At 44.0% G+C, this 23013-nt stretch overlaps 1 protein-coding gene across 7 annotated transcripts in view; it reads left to right on the top strand.

Annotated features, from left to right (window-relative positions):
- LOC126556617 (uncharacterized) overlaps nucleotides 1–10528 on the top strand; it is a 45207-nt gene extending 34679 nt beyond the window's left edge. For 4 of the 7 annotated variants that reach the window (XM_050211968.1, XM_050211969.1, XM_050211966.1 and 1 more), the window contains 7 exons: nucleotides 61–461; nucleotides 549–863; nucleotides 939–1212; nucleotides 2695–2895; nucleotides 4605–6393; nucleotides 8907–9208; nucleotides 9283–10528. In XM_050211968.1, coding sequence (XP_050067925.1) covers nucleotides 61–461; nucleotides 549–863; nucleotides 939–1212; nucleotides 2695–2895; nucleotides 4605–6393; nucleotides 8907–9208; nucleotides 9283–10374 — 4374 coding nt within the window. In that variant the 3' untranslated portion in view covers nucleotides 10375–10528. The remainder of the gene's footprint in view (nucleotides 1–60; nucleotides 462–548; nucleotides 864–938; nucleotides 1213–2694; nucleotides 2896–4604; nucleotides 6394–8906; nucleotides 9209–9282) is intronic. The other 3 variants (XM_050211971.1, XM_050211972.1, XM_050211974.1) reach the window with 3 other exon arrangements.
- Nucleotides 10529–23013: the final 12485 nt, after the last annotated feature.

Below are 23013 nucleotides of genomic sequence, written 5' to 3'. Positions count from 1 at the left end.
CGTAGCCGTTTGTAAGTGAAAATTCCAAAAGACTGACGTGGATGCCCGCCCAAACCACAGGTACCCGGCGGTATGAAGCGGCGCGTTCTCCGATGGTACGACTACAGCTGGTCCCGGGGCCGGATACAGGGTGGGGGCGATATCAATACGGCGCTCGGTCTACTGCCGGACAAGCTGAAAACCGAACTGGCCTTACATGTCAATTTAAGTGTGCTGAAAAAGGTGACAATATTTCAAGAGTGCCAGCCCGAGTTTCTGCACGATCTGGTGCTGAAAATGAAGGCATACATCTTCACGCCGGGCGACTCGATCTGCCGGAAGGGTGAGGTCGCACGGGAGATGTTCATCATAGCCGACGGCATCCTGGAGGTGTTGAGCGAAACCGGCAAGGTGCTGACCACGATGAAGGCCGGCGACTTTTTCGGTGAGATCGGCATCCTTAATCTGGACGGGTTGAACAAGTGAGTTACGACGGTGTGATGGCTTGAACTGGACCGTAAACTTGTGTTTGAACCAATTTTCCTTCCTCCCCAAAAAAAAAAAATAAGACGAACAGCTGACGTGCGCTCGGTCGGCTACTCGGAACTGTTCTCGCTGTCCCGCGAAGACGTCCTGACCGCGATGAAGGACTACCCGGAAGCACAAGAGATCCTGCAAACGCTGGGTCGGAAAAGACTGATGGAGGTGCGCTGCGTCAATAAGAAGCACGCCAACAAGCACGCCGCTAAGGAACATGCCGGTGATCGTAGCTCAAATACCCACAATAACCAAGGTGATAGTAGTGATAATAGTGCCTCAAAACGTATCGTAGATAAGCTTAGAAGTGATGTTAAGGGACTGAAGAATGTGCTGCGCAAGTCCAGGTACGTACCGCTTCACGTCGGCTGAATGTGATATGTTTTCCCTGGGAAATTGATCCTTGCTTTCGCTTTGCTTAGGACCGGAACAACCAGACGTAGCAATGAATCGATCGAGATGCAGCCACTGCACGGAAACGCAACATCGGGCGGTGGATCGGGCGGAGCGGGCAGCGGTGGAAGCGGTGGAAGTGGTGGTAGCAAAACGCCCAAAACGATGCTGAAGCGCATGCCGCGTGTCAAATCGGACGACATACACACAGAGGACGAGGGCAAGGACAATGACAAGGTGCCAAGCCCGATCGGTGCCGGGCTGCCGCTGCTCCAACGACTCCGGTTGCTCAAGGAAAAACAAGTCAGTGGATCGTTTTACACCATCACCACCACTACCATCACCAATCGTACACACAACACATATCTTCACGGGCAGGGCAATATTCTCACAGTGGACGACATCATCATCATCATCAGTTTCACCAGTCATCTTCATCTTCATCTTCATCATCCGCATTTTCGTTGCAATACATTCGCGTACTAATTCTATTCCAACAACTTGCTTGGCATAACACTTTCACAAACTTGCAACATTTATTTACTAAACACTCATATACACCCTCAGCAATAATATACTTGCGCTCACCTGAATGGCACCCTTGTTCATGCTTTTGCGAGACAATTCATTGACTCCTCCCGTCAACCAGTCACATCCGATCGTGGGTTGGTCCTTTGTCTTCCGATACAGTGTTGGTGTCTGTGTGTCACCTTTTGTTAGGATCTTTATATGCTATGTATTAGCGCTTAGTAAGACTCCCCTCCACAAACTGTATTTAGCGATTCGTTATTCATACCTTAAATTAATTCGAAAAAAAAATTTAACCAACTCCCCGTAGATAAGTACATTGAAATCGCTTTCGGACCTTTCGATGTTAGTTTTGATTCCTTCGGAAGTCTCTGAATTGAAGACCCTCCGTGCTTTCATGGAATAGTAGCTCGGTTTTCACCCTTGTTGGCACCCTACCACCCACCGTAGGCTTCACCCTCAGCTGTTTGCTTCGTTAGGACCTCACCCTGTTGTTACCAATGTTAGACAGCGGAAAATCCGAAAATCGGATAAGCTTACCATCTCACCTTGTCTCCTCCGAAACCTTTTGTTCGAAGATACATCTCCCTGAAACAGGGCAACACTGTACCGAAGTATATCACCAGAGTCACACGTGCCACACTACAACCATCATTAGACCACCATCATTTGGGGCACCACATCCTATCCACACTCTCACACACAAACAAGCACGATACATTCACCTGGATCATCCGCATTGTCATGTACTGTACAAATACAAAATATCCTTTAGTGCTGCCGAACCTTACTAGCGCATTCTTAGAACGTTGTTTTTTCTCTTCTTTTCTCTCTTTTTTATTTCCACGTACCCGTGTGTATCTCTGTATACATTTGTAAATTTGTGTATGTGTTCGTCTCTCAATGTGTGTGTGTGTGCGTGTGTGTGTGTGTATTTATGTAAAACGCACGTATACCCCACCAACATAATAAAAAAACAACAAATGTTGAATAAACATTCATCAACACTCCAACCACAATTTGCTTTACTGCAAATAAATGAAAAAAAAAAACAATCTACACACATTCTCCAAACTGCAACGCAAAACCCGCTTATGCAATATATAAACAACATCCTGAACGCGTGATACAAACTCGGGCAAACAAATGTGCACATCAACCAAACATTATCAAATCAACTCAACACCACCGATCATCAAAATCGAATGCAAAAAATTGAAACAATACAACAACAAAACCCCGATACAAAACCCAAAGGATCGCGAAGAACGAGCCGCGAAGGCGACTGCACAAATTATCTCACCGCCGCATACTCACGTAACCTCTGCCATATCACCACAGGAATCGATACAGGAAGAGCCGGAACCGGAAGTGATCGGCGCTGGGTTGCCGCTGATGCAAAGACTGAAATTGCTCAAAGCGAAAGAGGATCGGCTAGCGAAGGAAAGCCAATCGAAGGTAATCGAGCAATGTGTCGTCCCCGTTGGGTATTTCGTAGGTGCAGGCGCTAGTCGCAAACTGACTCACCCCAGACAACGCTGGGATATGTTTGGGTAATTTGGCGGGAAGTATTTATCTCCGGACTCTCTATGACATACTGCCCTGATACAGCTCGGTTGTCATTTTCATTGGATTAAGTTTCAAAGGCTCGGATGTTGTTCACTGTTTAAAGACATCGACACGTGTGAGGCAATGTTGATTTCCCATTTTCTTAGGAAAAGTGAGCAAGAAATCAAGTTTATTTTCTTCCGACGGAACGGCATAAATGTATTGAAAAGAAAGTTGGGTTACTGCCCAGCAGAAAGGATGTAAATTGTTCAATTGCTTTTTTGACCCTCCAATTATTAATCAGTCGACTTTCCTGTATTTCTGATATTTATTTTCCGTGTTTTCGTAATTAAAAATATCCCTTTTCAAAAAAGAGCCGAATTCTCGCAGTATTTCAAAGACCTTGCAAATAATAACGATTGTTTCTAAAGTGTTGTTTTCGTATTCACATGTTGAAGTGGACTCAAAATTATTCCGCCAAATTTATTTTTAAAACACTCAAATGAATGGCACAAACCGAAGAAGTTGTTTTTTTTTATTTATTTATTTATAAGGGACGGCCAGGCCGTATTGCCAGAAGTTGTTTTTTAGATTGGTATCCATATAGTACGACAGTGACAAGAATTACTAAGGAAAGTAACGAGATTACTTATTTTCTTCGGTTCATTCGGCTTTCTAAGAAGCCGAATTCGCGTTGATGATTACTACTCTTGAAATGTCGCTTCGTCACATCCAATTCAAATCTCGTACGGTATTTATGCTCTGTTGGATAAACATCCAGTATATGAAATTATTAGTCACGGTAGTAACTTAATTGTCTTTCGTGGAATACTCGGTGTCATAAGATTGCCAGCTTGTGTAAGATACATCGTATCAATATTGGAACTACTTCGCCACTGCTTAGTTCTTCAGATATCACCGAGAAGCAGTAAATAAGAAATGGACACATCAAATAAACCACGAGTGAAGGGTGTATAACCAAACCTTAAAGTGTATCATTCCGTTAAAAGAACTTTTGCAATTCCTACACCCATAGTTTTGAGAGTACCTTGCACAAGTAACGGTTTTTCTATCCCGTCTGGCAATGTATAAGTATTCAATTGCACATCCCGTTCTTAGTACGTTCCAAGCCAATCTAGGACGAAGTTAACATCCCTTCTGACCACAATGGTGGGGTGGTTCCAATGTAAACTATGTTGTTGTGAATGCAAATCTCATCCCTCGAGTTTGGTTTGATACGAGTAGATTATCTCTAGATTTTCCGCACCTCGTCAACTTGATACCCAAACACCCAGCACGCCCAGTAGAGCACCAGACAAAATGGGCTGCTAAACTAAACCAAATCCATAGCGAGAATGCGGGAATGCAAATTATTGTCTCAATACTAGCATAACACCATGCTCTTGTTCCCGGATACTAACCACCTCCCAGCAAAGCAACTGCCGTCCACCAAAAACCGACACGCGCCATGTTGTCATTGAAACACCGTGCGACGCACGCTCGCCCCACCCTCCAATGTGGCCGCGCAAGTAATATTATCTTCTTCGTCCTTGTGTTTTCTCTTTTACTTTGTTTCTTTGGCCGTTGTTATCACATCTTTCCGGACTCGCGCCACATAGCTGCAAGTGACATCAAACCAAACATCAAGCTCGCCGTCGATAGTGCAGAGCATGAGTCCGACGTCTCCCACGGTGAAAGCACCACCGAGCCCGATCTTGAACACAACCGGTGTGGCAGGACATCACGCCAAACCGACGATGCGCGTGTCCTTCAAGGACCGAATACGTAGTCTCCACCATCAAGATTCGAAGCATCACGGCGAATCGAAACAACCATCGGTACCCGGTACGATACACGAGACCACTGACATGAAGCAGCAACTGCTCCAGAATGTTGTAGCCCTCGGTAAAACAGGAACCGCGCAACAGCAGCTACAACAGCAACATCAACCACACCATCCCACCAAACCGTCCACAGCGCAATCCCTCAAGGATAAGATACGCTCGCTGGGCCATCTCAAGGGGGACGATCAGTTGAAGCCCTGGTCCAAGCTGAAGTTGGCCACGGTGGTGAGTCTTGGTGGTAGTTACACGAGCCTCAACAACACCGCATCCGAGGAATCGCCCATATTGAAACAGTCAAAGCGCAACCGCCTCAAGACTTCCATCCCGGCAGACCTCAACCTGAACTCGCTGGCTTCTATGACACCTCCGCCTATTTCGTCTGCGCCTCCCACGACGTCTGCGCCACCTACGTCCTTCCTGCCGAATAAGATCCTATCCTGTGCGGCAGGTGAAGCAGCCTCGGTCAGTGATAGCGAGGTGGCTAGCGGAAGCCGGCCGCAGCGAACCACTGCACCAACCACCTCGGCACGGGCCGTTTCGGCAAGAGTTCGCATGAAACCGAAACCGATCAAGTTGGTGTCGAGCGAACCGAAGAGCTATCTGTCAATAGACGATCTATCACCCGAATACTGCGGACTGCCCTTCGTCAAAAAGCTTAAGATCCTGAACGAACGCCAGAAGCTTGCCGAACTGGAGTCGGCCATCAAGACACGCAGCCTTAGCCTCGATTGTACTGATTCAAACACCAGCACCGCCAGTACACACGATCTGTTGGACCAGCTAACGAGAAGCCAGAGCGAAGGTTCCGGTATGGCACACACGGTCCGCTCGAAGAGCGAGTCTCCCAAGCGATCCGATTCGAAAGGTCTGCTGCCGCTTAGCCCTGAGTCGAACGAAACGCTCGAGCGGCGCCAGCTGAAGAGCATACTTAAGAAGCTGTCCGAGGACAAGGCAGCACTAGAACAACGCCCAAACCGCGACCTCAAGAAGCTGATGCGAGCGCAGACGGTCGAAGGGTACGTTGCCAGACACAGCAAATTCACCAAAAGCGTCACCTTCCATAGGAACACACTCTCTAGCCCTCCCAGCAGTGCTGCCCAGTGTGACTCTATTGAAGAACGTAGTCTTTTTCCCCTTCTTAGCGCACAAACGGCTCCCGGCACTACACCGGGTGTGCCGCATTCCATATCCACGGTACCGCTGACATCGTCGCTCGCTGACGACCGTCTGTCGGTGGCCACCGCCTCCATCGAACAGGAACACGAACGCTACTATCAGGTGCTCCACGAGGAACACCATCATCACGCCGAACACCACCGAGAGGAGCACCATCAGTTCCACCGGATATCGCCGACGGAGCAACCGGGACCGGATGGGCTGAATCGACCGGTGGGCGACGAAGATACGCGCAACGCACTCGCAGTCATCAGCAATGGTGACGCGCATCGAGGCTTTCCTTACGACCCGCACGCTGATCCGGTTATCGATCTCGATCCGGACGGTACGGATCCGACTAACAGGTCTTCACTATCCGCCCTGGCCAACCAGCGTAAGCTGATCAAAGGTAAGTGTTTCAACGAAAGTCCTTTCCTCTCCTGCAAACCGCAACACTACGCCAGTGTCGTCCGCAGAATATGTACGCAAGCTTGTATGAAGTTTCCCCGTTTATGCAATTTGCCTATCGCTATATCCGCAGTTTTTAGCTATTATTGCTATTTCAGCGTTCTCAAGTTTAGCTAAATTTAGCTCAATATTTTTTAGTTAAACATTTCATAAATACTTTATGGAGGGGACATTGAATGAATTTAATGGTTCATCTGTATAATATTTCCAGTAATTTATGAGTTTATGATAAGTAAGTTATAATAAGTTTTTTTTCTTTTATAAAAGATCAAATTAAACAACAAAAGCTTACAATCAGAAGGAAATGTGTTTGTAGTACAGTTATAAAAGTTGTAATTTTATTTCAATTCACTCTAACTTAAAATAACCCGTAAAGTCATTACTGAACTAGATTGTTTAAACAACATACATCAAATCAAAAATTTAATGAAAATAATAAATTAGAAACATTAGTTAACAATCACAGCGCAAATACAAAAGACAACGGTTCCTAAAACATCTACCACTATGCGTGCGTTATGTGCGTAACGACTAGTAACGCTTTCATAAGGGGCTCCTCGTTTTACCCCTGAATGTAGACTATCTAGTGCGATTATTCCGTTGTGATTGATTTCAAAATCCTCTGTTCATATATTTTTCACAGTTTGTTTTACCGCTTTCTTTTGCTAAATGAGTTGGCTAAATGAAAATTATGCTTGTTTGATATCTGCTTAGAATTAAATTACAACATACGCTATTCGCCATGATCATCTTCATTAAAGTAAATGGTCGAAGTCGTAGGATTGATAATAAGATACAGCATAAGTGAACCAATTGAACATGAAATAAGATTCCTTTTAATCAACATTGCTATTCATATCTCACGGCGTTAGAAATGTGAGCATACATGGGTCCTTGTTCAGATCAAAATAAACCCTATCCTATCACTTACCTGCATCTGCTGCCTTCCAGTATGAACAATAGCAGCAATTGTGGTTCAATTGCGTTCGCTAAACATTTCTTTCATCATCATCAACACTTGCCAAATGGGCCTGTATTGTATCTCCTCAACGTAGATAGCACTTCTGATTGAGAATCTCAAATCACTTAACTAATACCGATGATGTGTGATTTAACCTACATAGGCAAATTAGAAGTCTGATGAAGTATCGGTAGAATGTCGGTTGGCATACCGTACGAAATGTTTGCTGAAGCCCTTTCTACTCGCTAAAGAATAGATTCTAGTCTGAGTTTTGAGTGCCTCGAAGGACTCTTCACTCAAGCTGCTAATCTTCAGACCGACGGCCATGTTTGCATGCACCGACAGATCATCTCATACCGCCCTATTAGTCATATCTTGGTTTCGCCGGCTTCGCATACGCTTGTAGTATCGATGTCCCTTTTCACAGGAAATAACTCCATTCTTTGTGCCACCCGTTCTATCCCTCCCTCTCGCATAAAATTCTATCAAACACAAATTTCCTTTCCACATAAAACTATCCTCATCAAGCGTGGGCATTTATTCGCAATACGGCCGAACTAGATTTGTTGTTGATTGGCTGAACTCAATGTCTGACGAGGGGAGGGAATCGAACGAAACGTATGCACACCACTGCATAACGTAGGCACAACGTTCTGAAGTGCCTGGTACGAAGCCGTGGCAAAGTTCTGTAAGTAAGTGAACCAGAAACCGGAGGCCCCAGTGCCATGTGTGACGTACCGGAGGAACGTGTGGCAAACTTCGTTAGCCCGGAGTGAAACAAGGATGTCCGGTCCAGCTGTGCTTTCGATTATACCGATTTCCGGCCTTACCCTGCCCGAAGACATCGACTCGCTAGACAATCGACAACAGGCTTCGGGTCGCTTTATCGTATCTGAAGCACGATAAAGAATGCCATGCACATAAAAACACACCCCCACACTTCACACACACATACAAACGCTGTAGACTATTTTCCCTGAGCTACTGCTTTCTTCGGACGCTACTACTAACATCAGCACCCCAAACATTGTATGTGTTACGTGGTGAACAACTCAGCACAAACTACTTGCGGACGGGATGCTCTCAAACAAAACGGACGGAAGAGCTAACTCTAATTAAGTGTTTCTATTCTTCTGCCTCCCTATCCTTGGTTTTACTGTTCCTCACATACTTTCCTGGACACACTAACGAAAACCGTCACCACCGACAATACGTGTGAATGCTAAATATGTTCATCGGAACGGCCCTATATCGCAAACTCCACGGTTCTATACTATTGCTCCTAACACAATTACGCGCGAGGATATATTTGTGTCTCCCTTAAACACCTCTCTGTTTCCCTTCCCTGTACGATGTTCCATTTGCACTGCTGTACTCGTGGCACACTATTCTTTGTCGGATCTGTTTGCCGGTTCTGGTGACGTCGTCCAATATTGATGGATACACTACCGAATCGACACCGAACAATTCCAACTGTTCCGCCCCGTGCACAGGTTCGCTGGAGGAGCAAGAATTTTTCGGCGAGGTACTGCTGGGCATCAAGCAGGTCATCCAAACGCATATGAAGGAGATACAGGTGAAGTTTCAGGACGAGTTCTTCAATCTGGAGCTGGAGGTAAAAAAGCGTGATGACATCATATCAAAACTGCAAAATCGCATCCTGGAGCTCGAGGCCGAACAACAGCATCACGGGCTAGTGGTGCAACTACCGCCCGAACAGGGTGATACACCTTACCACAAGTCGGCATCATCCGGGTCCGGCAGCACAGGGTCGTCTAATGAGTTACCCTTCATGGTAAGCACCGTGGAGACTCGGCTGAAGCTCTAAATGTATCGAACCCTTCTTTAACACTCTTTCAATTGTTTCAGCGTGGTGACTCGCTGGACACTATATTTGCCTCGTCTCCACACTCCGATTCTGATGCGCCTCGGCAACCGAAGACACGCAGCCGAAAGCCTCGCACATCACCACGCCACCGGCAGCTGCGCAATCGCCCCACCTGGAACGAGTCCACCGATCAGGATAGTTTCGATCGTAAGGACTCACCTCCACTCGGTACGCGGCAGCAAACCGGAAACGGTACATCCACCGGAGGAATGCCAGGACTACCACCACCAGTACCACCGCGGCGATTGTCCGCTACAGCAACGTCGACCACGACTGCGGTAACTATGTCCACTACCACGGATCGCATTCGGAGCCCCTACCGAGATCTGGTCATCTCCGAACTCACTGGCAACATCATCTCGGACAGTGTGATCGTTAACATTGAAGCAACGTCCAGCTCGCAGTCCGAATCACAGTCGGAAAACGACCAACCCTTCGGTGAGGAGAACGAGGAGGAGGAAGAGGAAGACGATGAAGATGGTGAGGCGAGACAACTGATGCACAGTCGCAGTCGTCCTCGGAGGCGGGAAACGGAAGATGACGTTGAGGATGATGACGACGATGATGATGATGATGAATGTGCTGATGAGGCGGACTGTGGCGAAGAGCTGGAGGGCGAACTGGAACAGGAGGAGGAAGAAGAAGCAGGCAACGAAGAAGAAGAAGAGGAAGAACCGGAAGAGGAAGACGAAGAAGAGGAAGAGGAGGAGCTCAACCACAACGACTGGGAGGTGCGGATGCTGGCGGCGGAGTTGAAGAAGCGCGAAAGCATCAGCACCGACTTCCCGAGCGATCTGGAAGGTGGTGGTGATGGGTTGGTGCGCCGTCGTAGCACCCGGAAACGTAGCGACACGGACACGGACGGTAGCGACGGGACGGAGCGGGACGCATTCGGTCGGCCCCGTGCCGCCAGCCTCGACCAGCACAATCTGCAGCGACGGGCCGCCTTTGGACGAGCTGGCCGGGCACCGACAGTAGCGGGTCCACCGTCTACCGGTGGGCCGAGTGCGTCCCGGTCCCGGGGCGGTCTCTTCAAGGCGTTGAGCTTCGATCGGGATAAAGATCGTCTCTGAGAATTAAGGCTTCACTGTGAGGTGTGCATGTTTACCAGCATCACCCAGGTCGTCGTGATCGAGTGGAACGGAAATGGGCGCCGAATATTGACCAAACCGAGCGTCACCCGGATCACGCATGGGGAGTAAAACGGAGTCCCCCGGCACGCGCAATACTTCAAACATCCTGGATTCAATCAACACCTCCTCCCCCTCCTTCCCTATGCTGGTGCTTCCATCGGCTCAGTAGTGAGAATAATGTAACGCAATTGGCAATTTGTTTAGCAATCGTTGGAGCTGACACAAAGTCTGTCTCTGTCTCTCTCCCAGTTCCCGTCCAGAGCAATGCAAAGCACCGTTGTTGCACCGTTTTGTGTTGTTTGAGGTTCCGAGACTAGTTACCGTGTCCTGGTCAAACGCCTAGCATTAGGTAGCTGCAGAACCATGCAGATAACATCGTTAGAGCTTAGGGTAACAAACTAAAAGTTCACCTCTGCACGCTTGCAGGTAGGCAAAGTTCTTAACAGTTGAAGCATCTTCCGTGATCTTCAGCTAGTTGATACATCTAGCACAAAGCAAACAAATCAACTGGAGTACGTGATCTCCATATGCAAGCAGTCGAACGAACAGTTCATTTCAAGCGTGATCAATCGTACGTTCCAATTTCATTTATCTTTCGTTTGAGTTGTTGTAAGCGCATACATAGTTCGTTGAGGTAGGATTAGGGAATTATAATTTTATCTATAGTGTACCTAGCAACAAACTATCGTAATTTAAAATTACCTTTTCATTGTGATGCCCCAGACACACGAATCACTCGGGGGAGTAAAACCTAAATCAAATCATAGTTCATTGCATGTATCGTTACAGTAAACATCACTAGACACTTATTACAGCCCGCCTAGGAACCATCAAATCTACATCCACCTATTAGATTTGAAACAGAGTTTATTGTGAGATTTGAGGGCTAGAAGGCTGACAGTACATAGGGGAAACAGATATAGTTTGTACTTAGAGTGATATGCGCTACTGCACACAAGGGACACACGATGGACCTAAATGTAGATGGAAGTTAACGTTAACGAAAGCATGAGGAAGAATGGGACGTAGCAAAGCTTAACATATATAAATACAAAAACAAATCGACCAAACAGCACTTTTCACCACTAGTCTAGGAATGCCAGTGTACGAATATGGACAGATGATTCGAATTTTCCCGGACAAGTTCCTGAACTGCGCCGTTTTTTACCCTCTTAACTAGTTACGATAAAAATAACTAATGAAGGATTGTTAGGTGATGCGAACGATACAAATAAATAGTTTTCGTTACAACCTTACAATACACTGTTTTGTTACTTGTTGTTACCCATTTTCTAACAGTATATGTTTGGATGCTTTAGATTGATCTTTTACTTTACCACTTCAAAGTACCACCAAACCTACCGGCGATGAAAGATGAGTTTTGTGAAGCAGAGCAACATTAGCGTAGACATGAATATTATACTGTTACAAAGAAGAAATAATAAATAACACTTTAACTTTGCCAATTAGCAAGACTACACACATAAACACACACAGAAACAGAAAATCATGGGTGAAATATGGTAGAAAGGATATAATCGCATACTACTTTAGACGGCATATGATCGTGAACAAAGACCAATAACCAATCACGACAAGATACACTCAAGGAACAAAAAAAAAAAACAAAAGGTAAACAATATAGAAGTATTAAAAATAACAACACGAACACACTTATGTAAGTGATTACAGTAGAAACGACAGAAAGGGGATAGAAAAAAGTAAACAAACGAACGACATGTAACATGACAAAGATGGATGGATAAGCAGAGCTAGCAAAACCAAAACATCAATAGCTTTAGTTTAACTAGTTTAGCAACAGATGGAAACTGTGATCTGAGGTTTATGTACTTGATTTCACACCCTTGCATACCCATACACACATAGATATGATTTACAACGGACATAAACTGCATTGTGTTTAGTTAGTTTGTGTAATTTATTTCATTGCATAATGGGATGCTTCTACTTTTAATCTGTCTTCTGTGTATATCAATATTATGAAGAAAAAACTAACGTAATATTTTCATTACGATTTGCACGTTAACCGGTTGCCATCTTTTGCTAAATTTGTTATACCTCGTAATACATAAGGTAACGGATTTGTATTTCGTAGCAGTACTTTTAAAACTAAACACGATAATACCGCATCCTCTGGCATAAGTTTGTAGATGAGATGGGGAGGGCGAACGAATGAGCAAAGGAAAGCGTGACTACACTAGCGAATAGAATTAAGGCGCCCAAGCGAAAGTATCTGTGGGTGCGATGCGTGCTTGTAAAAGCATAACACACTTTTACTAGACAGAGGTACAACAAGGCATGTTTACATACGCATGAAACACAAAACAAACCAATGACAGGAGAATGAGCGAACAATAAAAGTGACCACACCGTTTTACCCTAGCCAAGGCACATGCATATAAATATATAGAAGAACGGAAAAATAAACAAAATAATGTTAAACAAATCAAAGCGATTTAAAAGATTACAAAACTATGTAAAAACCATACAAAACCCAAACAAACAAAACAAACAAATGAACAAATCACAAATAAAAATTTCCCTGAAAGAGAAGCAAGAATCAGATACGTTGAAACAAGTTTAAAGGGCTTTACAAATCATTCAATGCCGATCATATGTTGGAAAGAATAAATCACAGCACATTTCTCAATGTGTTCCTGGAACGGTAAGAGAATGAAACATAATTATATTTCAATTTTAAATTGATAATAAACTGTGTCAAGCGAGAAATTAAAACCAATGGTCCAGGCTTTGTCCACCATACGGTTTTGTGGAAGCGTGGCTGCAATATGTGAATCCCATTAATTATTGATCGATGTTTGCAAAATCCTAAAATTAAGTCGCACTGTCGTTCCATCCATAAAAAACCCAATCCAGAACATTTTAATCGAGCAAAACGTGCTATTCCCACTCATGACAAATGATCATTGCAAATGGTTTTAGGGGATTTAATTACCACCCAGACACCTCCACTAGTCTTCTATCCTCGTTCAATTATTGGAACGGGTTCATTCGTTGCGAATTGTAATCGGTTGACCGCATAATGCATTTAGCAGGACCCGTTTATGCTTACCAGATACTGTGTGCTACATTCGCGCAGCCTAATAGGTCAGGTATGAAGTCACGCGTGTAATAAATTAGAAGCGAACAACCAAAACAATTTATGAACCACACACCTACCGATGCGTTTATTAAATGTTCGACTGTGAAGTGCCCGAAAAATGTGCATCTAATTTGTGGCGAGCATTGTAGCATCGTATGGAAGTTATTCACTTGCAGCCTGCAGGGACGAATCGAAACGGTTCTAGTTCTCTGCCCGTAACTAGTTTTACCATAGATTCCTACCACAAGGGAACGGGCTACTGATTGCAATCAGTATAAACATTATCATCACCATAAATAGATGCTCGCTGCACTGTCCAGACCGCCAGTGCGAGGCCAGGGCGAAAGGCGTGAAGTGACGGCCACCATGTTACAGCCACCCGAATAGGGTCTACAACGTCCTTGGCAAGGTTGGCGGAGGAAAGTCTACGCGCATGTTGAGAGTCTCCCCATCTTCAGGGCCATTTTTTCCTACCTACTGACCACGTCCACATTTATGAATTATTCAACGCAGTGCGTACATATGCCCTTAATTATGAGCTGCTGAGCTGCTCCCAAGGTTCCCCGTTCCTTAGTCTCCCCCGTGCGAAGTAGGTTTTGTTGCACTGTAAACGTTGCACTTTTGCAAAGGCCATCCAAAGCTTGCGAGCTTGAGCCATTGAGATACCCGGCAGATCCTAGCTATGGGATAGTGTTCTGTTCCATATTCGCCTAGCCCCGATACCCCGGCTAGAAAGGTAATAAATTCACTGAACTTTTAATTAATCGAACATGTTGGGAAGGGACGGGCCGGGCTGCTACTCTGACCAATCAACTTGGGCAACCACCCCGCGTTCATCAGTGATTTGATTAATAATACATGCCACGATGATTGGCGAACGTCGGCCCGGCGAACCAGAGTGAAGGATTTTTCTCCATCCCATGCCGGAGAAAAGTATGGAAGAGAGCAACGAAGGTAGCAACAACGAAAAAAAATTGTCACCAAATGACCGTCAACCGGTGTGCAGCAGATTGCTGCCCGAGCGGTCTTGCGTGCTCGACCCTGAAAAGAAAAACGCCAAGAAACTCTGGCGAGAAAAACTGCCCAGCGCTAAAACTGGTCCCCAGTTTTTCAATCCAGCTGTGTGCCTCGCAGAACACGGTGACAGCAGGATACACAGGACAGAAAGGCTGACGGACAGCTACGGTGCTACCGGTGTTCAGCATCCGCGTGCCCTAAAGGACGCGATTTCCAGTTCAGAAGCATTGATCGGTTGAACCTTGAATTGTGTGTCTGCGCTTGCTGGAGGAGAGAAGCTCCTCCACGTCCATGCCTGTGACACAATGTCAGTTAATCGCGCGTTGTGATAATTAAATTGCTCGTTTATCAATGTGCTGCCCTGTCGTTGGTGCAAGGTATATGAACACCTGCGTGACATTCATTTCTATAAAGTAGTTTTTAAATTGTTTAACACCCTGTTCCCAGACGCACTGGTGAACTTTTGCGAAATCGGTGACGAAAGGCGATGATGAATTGGTCTCATTTTTTGTCACTTCACTGTAACTGTAACTTCACTGTGTGCCGAACACTGTAGTATATTAGTTCAATATACACCCGCTGGACAAACGTTGTATGTATGAGTTTTCATACAATGTTCCTACAAATTAAGCGGAAAACCTCCCACCATCACAATTGTTATCAGAAATGTTCCATTCAAATGCGATAACTTCTGTTTCATTGCCCAACGGTGTAAATCATAGTGAAGCAGGAATGAGTTAATAAATTGCACTTTATATGCCTCGCTCTATGGCAAAGTGGAGCAAAGGACGGCACGGAAAAACAATTTACCAACTCTTCTTCCTGCTTCTTCCCTCCTCTGAAGCACCAACAGTAAGTTCCGAGTGATTTATTCGATCGTTTCAAGCGCTGAAACTGGACTATCTTGAGTGATAAAACAAAGCAAAAAAACAGCTATTCGCTTCATCACGGCTAACGACGAACGGTGGACATCGCTCGTCAAACCGTTGATGAGCTTTAAGCATTCGCCCAGTTGATCTTCCAACGAGCAGCAGCATCAACTAACAAAAACTGATCCACAAGCACACAAACACACAAGTAGACGAGACGGCGTGGTGGAGTGCAAGTTAACCTCCTCAGTTCTCAAACCCGTTTTCCCGATCGACATCTTCGGCCCAGTGCGAGCAAACATAAATGCACTGGGACTAGAGTGTCTTTGCAGCAGAAATTCGACTTACACCGGTGGACGGACTCTGGTGGAGACCTGCGTGGTCCTGATTTCGATGCACCTCAGTAATGCTTACCACGGCGCACTATCATTATACTTCATTATTAAATTCATCACAGTGCGCCATATGAATACGAAACGTGTTCTCGGAGTTCGATGGCTCGCCGAAGAGTGAACGGGTTTTTTTGTGCATCGTCGTCATCGTTTTTTTTTTTTCTTATTTTATGGGGTGCATTTTGTTATGGCTGAAATGCATTTCATTAGTTCGAATTCGGAGCACTTTGAATACTCTTTTCGGTATGTTTTTAAAAGGTAACTCGTTTTTTATTAGTTAGTTCATTGTACTGGAAGCACTCCATACAGCAGCTACACAAAAACAAGAAAAACTTTTAAGTTTATTTTGTTGCTTTATTAGTAACTAAAGCTTTACTTTAAACAAACAGCATATTTTTAATAATCATTCATGACGATTATATATAGCCTGGTAAGATCAAGATCATGCTAATCTTAAGTATGGCAGGTCTAGTTTTTTATATGGCAGTATCAGTAGTAGAAGTCTAGTAAACCATGAAAAGGTTGGAATGTCCTAATTAATTCGTTGCTCAAAAAATTAAGATTTTCGTTCATTGTGCAGTTTTATTTTTGCATACCAATCTTTTTGTGTGCTTAGAAATAATATTTAAATGAGAATTTACAAAGCCAACCGGAGCCATCTAGACGCATCTTTCGTTTTGTACGACTGGAAATAACAACAGTCCAATATTTCTTGGGGTTGTTAAAGAACAATGGGATTTAATTTTAAATCTTTACCAACAGTTTACAAATCGATGCTCTGCAACTTTTCATGTGTTTTTTGGTTTTGTTCTCGGCTTATCTCGCCGATGCCTTTATTACCATTGGAAGATCTGATCAACCAAATTGTTGTAATCATATTGGTTTTTGCAAACAATACGGCCTGGCCGTCCCTTATGAATAAAAAAAAAATTGTTTTTGCAGGAATTGTGTACCAAGGGCGGCGACATCAGCGCCGGCCTTCAAACGGCAGGACCGGTGTTCAAATCCAGACCGATCCGGACCGTCCCCCCGTAGTGAGGACTGACTAACCTCACTACGTGGTATTCATAAGCCAAGCAATACGGCCAGGCCGTTCTTACGTAAAAAAAGAGTAATAATAATAATAATAATAAATAATTTAAAGTAGAAATTGCTGCATTATTCAACAAGCTATTACCTAAAGCTTACAAATACAATGCTATTAATTGTTCTGATGGGATTAATTATTTTTAAACAATTTTCAACATAAAATTTCACAACATGTTCGTTAAGTAGTCCTTCTTTGTACTTATTTTTTAAGTTTTGGGACCCAGCTTAGACGGAATGAAACTTATTTTGCATATTTAATTATTTTTAATTTCATGAAGGACGGTCTAGTCGTATTGATGTAAATTCTATTATGATTAGATAAAATTAGAAAGAAAAGAAAGAATATTAAATGGTTTTCGATCAATGTACTTTAAAAATAAATAAATGTGTGTTTCAAAATTAGTTAAGCCAAAAACACCAATATGATGTACGCAGCAAACATAGACCGATTACATTCATTAAGAATCTTATCCTCCGACTCGTTCTTCTGCACCAACCCAAACCTAAGATCCCACCAAGATCCCGGACGTACGAAACGAGCACCGAATGCAAACACTTGTTAACTGTAATTAAAATTAAATTATAGAAATTTTCCCTCCACCAGAATGTGCGGCAAAAATGAATTATGATTCTTATTTAATGAACGCTCGGACGCCCGTCGGAACTCACGAACTGATCGTCAACCACCGGACGCGGGCAGGCACGGTTAGAGGTAAAAACTATTAACCAGCGTTCCTTTCGCATGACAATTGGCATGTCAGTTGCGGACATCAAGTGGCGTCGAGTGACGATGACCGAAGAACGGAGCATCGGTCTGGGAAGGCCCGCGGAACCGGAGCACGATTTTGCTCCCGCCTAACCAGCCCGGGAAGAATGTGTCGGCCAGATGGAAAACTTGCTGTACTCGTGGTGTTTCAGATGCGGTGGATAGGTGGTGATGCGTACCACAACTGTCTTGACGGATCGCTCAGTTTGACCGGGCCATTATTTACACTCACTTATTTATGGACCGATTGGCTTAACCTAGCACTAGAAATCACCTGGGAACTGGGGTGGTGGTGTTTTTAAGCTCTCCTTCAGGCAATGATAATAGTGGAAGAAAAGGTACGAGACAACGCTATCCCTTTAGACTTCAGTGAAGACAAAACAACATTCTGGCTAGGGTTTTGCAAATAAGCACAAGCTAATTGAAAATTCTCGTTGCACTTAGCGTGGTTAAGGTTCGATCGGTTCTACCATTGCCCGATGGATCTTGTCGTTGTGCTGAGAAAATGTGTAGCGATACGAGATTGAAATGACTTCCAGATCTTACTAGATACATTTTCCATGTAGTTTGAAATTTTTGTAACAGGATTATAAATTATGAAAAGACTTTTTTTATTAGGATATGTGGAACTGGATTTTATATTCATAAATAAAAAGCCGTATATGTTCTAAGAGTGAAATAAGTGTCGTCGATCCAAACACTGTATCATCGTAAACTCTCTAATAAAGTTTATATCTAGGGAAGCTCATCTTACTTCTAGCCAGAACACACTCCTTCTGTCTATCCTTTTATTGTAAATGCAAATAAGCTTACTCTAGCTTATCAATTACTTGCCGCTGGTCGTTGTCTGCACATACAGGTCTTATCGTCAGCATCGCTCGACACACAGCAAATTCCGTAGGAAGTGTGTGACATAGCTATCCTTTTGCATGCCATCTCTGGTAGATGGTCTCGGGAATAGGCAAACTCCCGTGTTTTTCCCGTACACCAGAAGCTTATCGATCGAACTGATCGATCCCATCCGGTCGGTTTTGATCGCTGTACAAATGCCTTCGCGACATTGATGGTGACATTCTCCGTCGAGTTGCCAGCAAGCAGTCTGTCATTGCGTTCGCAAGAAGCAGAAGAAGGACACTTGTAATCGACACATCGCTAAACACACGCATCCGGGACCTTGATGCGGGCACGCACGCTTCCCCGAATGTGGACATGTTGCAGAACCTACATGGAGCAAACAACAAGATGGACTAAACTAAGGTAACACTACCATAAGAACTGGTCCAACGGCATGGCTAGATGGAAATGTTGTACGCTCCTGCTGCTGGAGAAGGCATGAGAGTAAAGCGGTGAAAAACAAAGTATCCTTGATGGACGCCCGTCTTCAGGCCGTCTCGATCGGCCTCGGATAGCAGTCAATCGACAAGGAACGATGATTTATAAGGAATAATTTTAATTAATCACCATTTCAGGCTTCCGATCGCGTTCGGTACGAAGTCATGCGCACGTCCACCCGGGGTTTGACCCCGCAAACTACAGCGGACACAGCTTCCAAGAAGCTATCCTCCCATTCCCCAAGGTAGGGTTTTCTGTGTTTGGTACAGTGTGTGTGCCATACGCGAAATCTCGTCCCGACGACCTGTTCAGCGGGTCTCGTTGTTGCCCATATCGGGACCGCCCCGCGGGAACCTCAACTAAACCATAAATAATACATGTCGTCCCCGTTGGACAGAAATTGCGCCAACATTACGACGCTTCGAGCGTGCATACCGGTGGGTTTGCATGCCCGGATCCATAGATCTATCCGCATACCTGTGAGCTGCTCCGGAAGGTAGGAATCGAACCGGGTGGGTTTGATTTCAGGCAGCCACAACACATTCTGATGCCGAACAAACTTGGATCGAAGGAGAGTCTGGGAAGTTGATACAATTGTATGCTACGTGCCACAATGCTGCACCGGAGCGGTATGCTTGGCAGGCTTGGATGTGGATGAGAACGTAGAGGACCACACAGTGGTTGTCATTGCATTGACCCTAGATAGTAAAATAACGCTATGATGCCACAGTATAATTTTTATAATTTTATTTGAAATTACGATAAACATACCCCAATGATAAACATTGCGGCTGCCCGAAGGTGTAGGTAGTGTAGGGTCCTGGGATAAAATTAAAAATCATACCAGAATTTTGTTGGCCGTATTCACCTTTGTTGTTTCAATAAATTGTTATTCATTTTTTATTATTCAATCAACAGTTCAACAAGATAGAATTGACTTCGGACAACACCGTAAGCAGCGAAATCCGAGGGCGCATTGTTCAGGAGAATCGTGTCTACTACGCACTCCACAAACTCCTGCGATCCAGAAGACTCCAACAACACACGAAATGCACGATCTACCGCACCTTGACACGTCCAGTAGTCCTCTAGGGGTACGAGTCTTGGACTATGCAAGTGAAGTTAAACCTGTCAGAGATCGGATCCTTGATCGGATCGGATCGGAGTCTTTGAAACGGTTTGGCAACCTGACCATGTCTGTGCGATGTGCTCAACCCTGAGCAGACCAAAAAGAAGAAGATAAGATAGAAAATTAAGCTGCAAACGCTCAATTACGCTTTATTCAATGCGCACCACTGTAGTATCACAGATCGAACTTCTTATCGCTAAGCATAAAGAAAATGAAACTCCTTGGAAGAAATTTAAGTTTGAAAGAATTTCAATGTCTTTTTGTCGCAATTTTACACACAAAATGTGAGGAATAGGGTTGACCAATTTCATTTGTGGAAGGAATTTCACGAAGCTCCTTTAGCTGCCTCCCGTAGTAAATATAAGCATGACTGCATACAATTCCTTCTTTCCATCCGTCTTTCTGTAGTTCCTAATGCATCTTAATTCGTTACAGGAAACTGGAAAACAACATTTCTTGCAACCAACCAACTAGACATTAGAATGAGAGAGAGGGAAAAAGACCACACGATCGCAGTCTGCAGAAACAGTCTGATAAATGGTAGGCAATAATAGGGCCAGAAACGCAATCATGATAAAGAGCTTAAACTTTATAGCTAGTCAGCGCTAGAATAGAATGTCAGAAACCTGTTTCTGCATCTTAAGATAATAAAATAACCGTTGTTAACTCCAACGCACATTCCCGCAAATGGCAAAAACTGTAAGGAGAGGTGGAAAATCGTTTTTATCGACTCATTAATAGCTATTGAATAGTTCAAAGAAATGGAATGAAATTAAATTATAAAACATTTTTAAGCTACCTTGAAAAGCACATGTCCGTCAATAGTGATTCTTCATTTCAATAATGATGTTAAAAACGAACAATTAAAATTTCTACACGGTGCTAACAAGAAATTAATTATATTCTGCCCCGGTTGCACAAAGCTTCCATGTTGCATTGTAATAAAAAAACGATTGCATCGATGTGCTTCCGTCCTATGCTCTCGCGCCCCTTCGCGCCGTCACACATTAACGGATTCCGGTTTGACGACACCATTACGCTGATGCGGTGCGGCTGATGATTCCAATCCGATGGGAACGTACCACCCGGCAGTACCGGTTGATCGGTCGGCTGTCGTCCGCTTAAAACAAGAACCTTCCCACAACTCCCATCCGATCCCATCACCGGGCCCACCCGAAGTCACAGATCACCGAGAGAGCTGTTAGATGAGTGCAACTATGCCAAACATCCAACGGTAATGTCAATAACTGTACCTACGGAAAGCTTCCCTTACTAAGCCACAGTATTCGTAGTTGAATGGTGTGGCGTGTATGTCTTGCGGCTGCATAACGCATAACTACACAAGGTGCAGTTTGAGCATCATTAACCGTAAGCAAACGACTGTACGTTCCTAATCTTTTTGTATTTCCTTTGTTCCATGCTGATAACAAGCTTTGCTCCATGCTCAAACGGCAGGACCGGGGTTCAATTCCCATCCGGATCGTCCCTCCGTAGTGAGGACTGACTATCCAACTACGTGGTATCGGCAGTCTAGTAAGCCATTTCTCGATGGCCGGCATGACCTTAGAGGTCGTTAAGCCAAGGAGAAGAAGTGTTAACAATTTAGACTGATTAAAAAAATAAACTTTTGGGATGCATTAACGCCGTGTGCTAGCGATTCACTCATCCATGTCCTTTTCTATCATGTATTTTGTGTGTTCCTATCAGGCAGAATATCATAACGTTTTCAGATTATTTGGAGCAGCTAGGATTAGTTTTTCTTACGGGATTCTTTTTCGTCAACAAGTTTAATTTAAGACACACACCGAGCATATGATGGTATTATAGAACCCTTCTAATAATACTTCAGCAAACAGGTAGGAAATAGTGAGAAATTTTCTGATGATCGATCAAAACTGCTTCAAGTTTTACAACTTCTTCCTAATTCTAGTCATTCAAGAAGACGGATTCCGGGCATAGTCTTGTAGGATAGTCAATTTATATCTAGTCATGGGACGGCCCGGTGGTGTAGGCGAAAAGCGGCGCTCGTTTAGTCGAGAAGAAAATCTAGCATTCAGATTCAATATCTTTCTTTACAGATGAAAAATATCCTTTTCAAGATCTAAATTGATCGTTAAATCGTGCTGTTAATGTCTGAGCTATTTTATATGCAGCTGGTCGATTGTTAAAATGTTTTATTTAATGTTCAGGTTGTCGATTAAAGACAAAACAGACTTAGTATTAGCTAGCGTGTCTTTTACTTCCCTTACAATCGTTCAAGATCAGTTGTCAAAATTTTTGTAAGAGGCCCTTCATGCTAAGATTCGAAGACTGTTTGATTGAGTTAGTTGGTGTTGTTTCGTTTTCATCACCGCCCAAAGTTGGTCAACATTTCTAATACGAACATCATTTTGTGTAGACATTTGTGTAAGTTCGAACTACTATATGAACACTCATTGAAAAGCAATAAAACACGCCAATCTCATTTTTAAATTTCAACTGTCTATTAAACTCACACTTGAACTCCACCCTTCCATACACAACTTCTCCATTTCAACCCTCGCTAATAAACCATGATTATGATTAACACTCTTTTTATGTTTTGCTTACACGAAGGATGAGAATTTTAAATCAACGCACGATTCCTACCTATCCTGCACCCCGTTTGTTTTAGTCCTCTGACTGCCTTGATATTATCACGTTCCCTCCCGTGTTCCACAGTGTTCTACGGTCGGGCACTGTATGCATGTGTCTCCATTTTCTAATTTTTCGTACAGTCTTAATATGCAGCCTTTGGTTTTGTTCCCCTTTTTATTTGGTCATGTTTTCCTTCTCCACGTGTGTTTGTCGTGTTTCATTAATGCTTAATTTGCTCGTCTTTA

Source organism: Anopheles maculipalpis, chromosome 2RL, assembly GCF_943734695.1.
Source record: "Anopheles maculipalpis chromosome 2RL, idAnoMacuDA_375_x, whole genome shotgun sequence".
Classification (NCBI taxonomy): Eukaryota; Metazoa; Arthropoda; class Insecta; order Diptera; family Culicidae; genus Anopheles; species Anopheles maculipalpis.
This window is presented reverse-complemented; position numbering and strand designations above follow the sequence as displayed.